This window comes from Nannospalax galili, unplaced genomic scaffold (assembly GCF_000622305.1).
Source record: "Nannospalax galili isolate Female #2095 unplaced genomic scaffold, S.galili_v1.0 scaffold771, whole genome shotgun sequence".
NCBI lineage: Eukaryota > Metazoa > Chordata > Mammalia > Rodentia > Spalacidae > Nannospalax > Nannospalax galili.
In genome coordinates this window covers 720,532-726,869 of record NW_008329156.1, presented here as the reverse complement: position 1 = coordinate 726,869, position 6,338 = coordinate 720,532, and the positions used below count along the sequence as shown (strand labels likewise).

The window sequence follows — 6,338 nt, the reverse complement described above, 5'->3', positions numbered from 1 at the left end:
CGGGGCCCAGGTGCGCCGGGGCCGCGGCGGGTCGGTGACCGCTCCGGGGGCGGCGCCCTCCTGCCGCAGCCGCAGTGGCCGGCGCTGCAGCGAGGAGCCATGGGCAACATCTCCTCCAACATCTCGGCCTTCCAGTCTCTGCACATCGTCATGCTGGGCTTGGACTCCGCCGGCAAGACCACGGTGCTCTACCGGCTCAAGTTCAATGAGTTCGTGAACACCGTGCCCACCATCGGCTTCAACACCGAGAAGATCAAGCTCAGCAATGGCACCGCCAAGGGCATCAGCTGCCACTTCTGGGACGTGGGCGGCCAGGAGAAGCTGCGGCCGCTGTGGAAGTCTTACAGCCGCTGCACGGACGGCATCATCTACGTGGTGGACTCGGTGGACGTGGACCGGCTGGAGGAGGCCAAGACGGAGCTGCACAAGGTGACCAAGTTCGCCGAGAACCAGGGCACGCCGCTGCTGGTCATCGCCAACAAGCAGGACCTGCCCAAGTCGCTGCCGGTGGCGGAGATCGAGAAGCAGCTGGCCTTGCACGAGCTCATCCCGGCCACCACCTACCACGTCCAGCCGGCGTGCGCCATCATCGGCGAGGGCCTCACCGAGGGCATGGACAAGCTCTACGAGATGATCCTGAAACGCAGGAAATCCCTCAAGCAGAAGAAGAAGCGGTAATGCGCCCGAGGCTGCGAGCGGGAGCGAGGCGGAGCGAGCCAGCCGGGGAGTGAATGAATGGATGGATCGTGGGAGAGCGAGAACCCGCGCCCGCGAACAAAGAGCGAACCAAAGCGAAGCTTCGATTTTTTTAAGAACGCAATCTCCAAACCCAGATGCAGGACTTGGGGGACTTAACCCGGGTGCGGAGGCTGCTTGACCATCCTGCTGTCCCCCTGCCGCACCCCCCCCACCCCAGTCTCCGGGGACCTTTTGTCTAAACGCTGGGGTGGGAGGGGGACCCTTGGGGAACGGGGGTGCAGACGCGAGGGTCCTGCTGTGCCCCCTCTGGCCCCAGGTGGAAGGCTCGGATGTCAGAGAGACAAAAGCGATTTCTTCTTGCTTCAGAAGTTCGACTACCCTGCCCCGCTGGGGTGGGGGGGATCACGAATGAGTTCCCTGAGGTATGCAGGTCCCAGAACCCTGGGGGGTAACCATCGTGGGTGCGGATAGGCACTGGGGGTGGGGCGACCGCTTCTTGCACTCCAGGGCTGTGGAAGCTGAATGATTTTATATCACAGGGCAGGCCCCTGTTGAAATTTCATTTGTCTTTCTCTGGGCCCAAAGGAGGTGGTGGTTGGGGCCATCCAGAAGACTGCCTGGGAGCAAACGGCAGCCGGAGGCCCCGGGCGCACTGTGCTACTGGCCCTGGCTGGGAATGGCCTGGAAGACGCCCCTTTCCAGGGGGGGGCGGTGACTTGAAGACCGGTTTTGTTGAGAACTGCTTTTCAGCCTGGAATGAGACCTCTTCCAGACGGCCTGGGCCTTATCCTGTCCATGTGTAGGTCATTACCGAATAAAGAGCCCAATAAAAGAAAACCAGAAAGCTGTTGGAGGTGGTGGCAGAACAGGTGTTTAAAGGGGAAGGTTTTTGGCATTAATGGTGTGCGTGTGCGTGTGTGTATACAGGGACCTCCCTCCATACTGTATAGTCAGCATAAATACTAGACCCATATGTGTGGAATTTTAAATTCTCTTAGCCTACTGATTGGTTTGAATGAGCATACCAGCTTACAGATGTGTGCTGAATTGCAAAATGGTATTCTTGCAAGGGCTGTCTGGTAATACCGCGTGGTGATGGTTTTCAGACATGTTTTAAGAACACTTTAACAAATGAATATTCACCTTAGAAATATTCACCTTAGGAAAAGACAGCTTTGCCCTTTTCATGTCCCTTGACACAGCAAGGGGCGACATGTTCAGATTTCTGAGTTGGTTCATTGTGACCTATCCGCTTTTGGTATTTCATTCAAAATGTCTTGTTAGAGTATTTGATGTCATGCACCAGAAAATAAAACCCCACCTTGTTGCAAAAGCTGACCTCGTTTGCATGGATTTAAAGCAGAGGGAAAGCCTGCAGGATGAAGTCCTTTGGAATTCATCCTTGTGGGAACCGGAGCCAGCTAGCACTTTGGGCAAACGCAAACAATAAGTGCTTGAGATCAAAGGAAGCTAGCGAGTGACGTCATGCTCACCAGAACTCAGGCACTTCACAGTTTACTTGAAAGAGGCTTTGGAAAATAGATAAAGTGAAAGACAAATACATATTTTTAATAATGTAATTTAAAAAATATCCTTTATAATTGGTACTGAGTCTTGGCTTGTAGAATCTGTCATTTATCCAGAAACACAGTATCAAAAGAGAAATTAACAACTGTTTGGTTTTTTGTTATTGTTGTATTTTTAATTTCCTCTCTGAATCACCATGTTTTCAGGTAGAATTTCAGTACCCTCAATGATACCACATTGCTTTGCAGAGGAGGCCACGGCCAGGAGTGAGCAGAGTTGGCCATGATCTGAGCCCATCGCTTTTGTCCTTCATACCTAGGAGTCTACTTAAGAGCCAGAGGCAGAAAGCCTGACTTGCTGCTTGAAACCCAATCCTGGTTTTTTTAAAGCCAGGCTCTAGCACCTATGCTCTGCTCCTTTCCCTCGCCTGTGTTTGGTAGCCCTCCAATGCTGATCTTTTTGTAGATGCTCAGTAGAGAAAGTAGAGCTAAGCAGGGACAAGGAGCCTGCGACATCTGTCTGCTCAGCGATAGCGGATTCACGTACTTCTCCATGGGCTGGTCCCATGGTCTGAAGATTCTGTATAGGATTATTTTAAAAAATCCATCTTCCTTTATTTTCTTCACACTTTCTTAAGCACTTTGACATTTTGGTAGTTCCACACTATTGAAAGAGTAATATATTTATTTTGTGACATGCAGATGCCAAATACTGTAACCCTCCCGTGTTGACAATGCCTGAGTTCCAGGTCACTTCAACCATAGTTTGGGATGGTTTTGTGTTTTCTTTTCCATTATCAATACTTAAGGGTGCAGTTGACTGTTAATAGTTGTGCAGTAAAAGTCAAGCCCTTGTGGTGTATCAGCAAATAGTCCCAGCTGATTTCTGTACTGTTTGACCTACTACCAACCCATTTCATCTGTGACAAGAGCGAACCCAGAGAAAATCACCATGGAGTGGTGCCCAAGGGGGTCACCATAACATGCCAGCAGGGACTGGTGATACCTCTGCCCTTTGGGTTCCTATAGATGAATTTGGCCTCCCCAAGTGAGGTTCGAGATGGTTTCTGATAGACACAGGGAGGCCGGTTTTGTCTTAGAACAATTCTCTTCACAAACTCTGTTGTGGTGTTGGGACCGTGTCCCCTGGCTTCGGTTTTCTGTTCTGCTGTAATTCTGTCTCAGTCACTCTCCTTGTTTCCATTCCCTTTTATAATGCATATATGATGCTGTGAACAGAAATAAACTATTTATACAATCAAACAGTTGGGGATATTTTCTGTCAATGATTTTCAAATTTCTGTGTTAATTTTACAGGCCTCTGCTGAGCCAGGGAGTGGAGCACAAGATGGTGTCTGGTGTTCTGGTGGGTACACCTAGGGTCACATCTGTCATGTGGCTTGCTGGTGTTTCTGTCTAGGTCCACTCTGAATGGTGGGTGCAGAGGCCCTTGGAGTCTGCCTTTGAGACCCATGTACACGTGCCTATCACCATCCTGCGTGCCTATCTCTTGGGCCATCTCCCTCCATGTTTTGACCTTCACTGTCAGATATTTACAAAGATCCAAAAGTGTTAACCATTTCAAAACTGTTAATCTGATTGTATACTGCTCCAGAGTCCAGTGCTAATCTAATGGTGTAGTTAGCAACCAAAACTGATCTCTGTTTGGTACTGGGCCTGTGCTCATCACGTTTGAACCCAGACTTGAGTACTCGACAGTGCTAAGGGTGTCACAGTAAGGCACTGTAGATGCTGTTGAGAATTGGCCCATTTTGTAAAGAAAGTATTGGGGCTAGAATCGATGGAATCTTTGGCAGCTGGAATGGGAAACACAGGGGCCCTGGGTAGACATTCAGCTACCGATTGTTATAGAGGGATGGTTTGGACCTCAGAGCATTCGGTCTGGAATGAAAAAAGATCCAGTTCTGGGGCTGAAGATGAGGCTCTGTTGGCAGGTGCTGGCCTGGCATGCATGAAGCTCTGGGTTCAATCCCAGTACTACATAAATCAGGTACGGTGGCACACTTCTGTAATCCCAGCCCTTGGGATGTTGAGGCAGGTAGATCAGAATTTCAAGGTTACCCTCTGCTATATACTAAGTTTAAGACCAGGGTTGGGTACATGAGACGCTCAGGAAAAGAAATCTAGATGCTTGGGACCCCAAGGTTTTGATTTCATTGATCTCTAAGCCTCATTTTCCCCATATAACATAATGATAACTTTAAAGGGCTGTTAGGAAGGTAAACTAACAATACAGGTAAAAAGCTTAACCCAGTTCCTGCCCTGAACAAGTGTTCACTGATTTGTTTTTTTTAATTTGTTTTCTGTATATTTGGGTTTTTTTGTGTGTGAATGCTTTTTTATTTGGGTGTGTGTATGCATGTGTGAGTGTAGTGTATGTGTGTGTGTGTGATATATGTGCATCTGTTGAGGGGTGGGCACACCTATGTGTGCCTAGAGGCCGGAGGAGAATGGTATCTTTTCTGTCACTCTGCCTTAAGCTCTTGAATTTCAGACACTCAGTTGGTCATGCCTGGCTTTTTACATGAATGGTGGGGATTTGAACTCTGGTCCTCATGTTTCTGCAGCAACTCTTAGCCACTGAGCCATCCCCCCAAGTCCAGTGGCTTGAGTTTGCAATCCTGTTCACTGCAAATGGCATGTAGAATGCAGATAACCCCCAGGCTACTGGCCTGTCAGGTTGTCCCCATCTCTTTTCACACTTCCTGACATCTTTGGACACTTAACACCTGGACTGCTGACTCTAGACACAACGCAGATGGAGTCAAGTATGTGATACATCTCCAGACAGTCTACTGGTTTGTTACCTAAAGCTGGGAGAGGCCACACTGGGTGCAAGCTGGTGGTCTCCAGGCTCTTGGATCCACTACACTGAACACACTCCATACTGCTGGGCTGTAAGTCCCTTCAGACAAGGGGCAAATCCTCTGTTCATGTCCAGCCTGAGGTTGAGATGCTCGCTAAACATTAACCAAATGATTTCACCCATGTGAACTGATTTTTAGTTATAAATGTTAAAATGGGCATTGCATAAAACTTTTCCATTTAATATTTAAGTTAAATGAAAGTAGACAAAATATTACTGTTCTTCCAAGGCACTGTTGTGAGATGAACTTTGCTCTAACCTTACAGAGGCCGCTGAAACCTACACACTGATAAACATGTTTGTGTCTCTTACTCAAAAAGAGAAAAAAATGGGCAGGGCTGGCTTTTATCATTCCTGTTTCTGCAGGCGCTAATTACTCAAAGCTAGATTACGTCAGAGGCGCAGGAATGCCATTTCTAAGTGGCAAAGCCTGCCAAGTGGCTGCAGACCCACTTAGGGACCCCACTGCAGCCCCACCAGAAATGAAAATAGTGGAAGTCAATAAAAAATAAAGATGGAAAGCCTTGGTTTACAGTGCAACCTTAATTTAACCTTGCCGGAATGAATTCTTGAGGAGTTTGGTGACCTTTGACACGTAGCTGATAATTGCCCACCCTGTGTTTTCCAGAAAAGAGACCACAGATGGTCCTGGCCTTCACTTCAGACAGCTGAGTTAGCGATTTGAGCTCTGATCCCCTGCTGTGTCCCCTCATCTGAGCTTATCTGACAGGGGTCAGAGTTCTTGTTTCTAAGGGGTTTTTGTTTTTGTTAGACCGTGGATATCTTGTCCTGCTGTTTTGTGCCTTTATGTCCCTCTCCAGAGTGGGCTCTTGAAGCAATCCTGTTACCAGCATTATAGACTGTCCATGTCGCCATCCTGGTAACAGAGGACAAAATTACATACAAGAGTAGAAGATGAAGTTTTATGTGACTAGGTTAGAAGAGAGCAAGCCCAGAACCGTAACCCTTGATCTCAGGATTCCCTGTAGCCCAGACAGCAGCCTGCCCGTGCCTTGCATCCTGACTGAGCACTGATGTCCACGACTCCGCCTCCACCTGACAAGGAAGGAGCAGGCCATGGAGGTCTGTGCCCATAAAGGACTTTCTCCCCTTGTTTGCCTGGTCCCTTCATGTTCACGTCTCTCTCCTGGCTCTCCATGGCTAAACGGGACAGTTTCTAAGAGAATGACACAAGGGGGTGGACGTACCTCATGGCTTTGGTTTTT

The 6,338-nt window shown here is 48.6% G+C and overlaps 1 protein-coding gene across 1 annotated transcript; it reads left to right on the top strand.

The window, feature by feature from the left end:
• The first annotated feature begins 6 nt into the window (after positions 1-6).
• Arl4c (ADP ribosylation factor like GTPase 4C) lies at positions 7-3,488 on the top strand. Its single transcript, XM_008834529.3, has one exon. The coding sequence runs from the start codon at positions 100-102 to the stop codon at positions 676-678; it is 579 nt and encodes a 192-aa protein (XP_008832751.1). The 5' UTR covers positions 7-99; the 3' UTR covers positions 679-3,488.
• The last annotated feature ends 2,850 nt before the right edge of the window (positions 3,489-6,338 follow it).

Bases quoted from the DNA above. Each gene is read 5' to 3' on its own strand.
- Arl4c (XM_008834529.3), top strand. From the start codon at position 100: ATGGGCAACATCTCCTCCAACATCTCGGCCTTCCAGTCTCTGCACATC.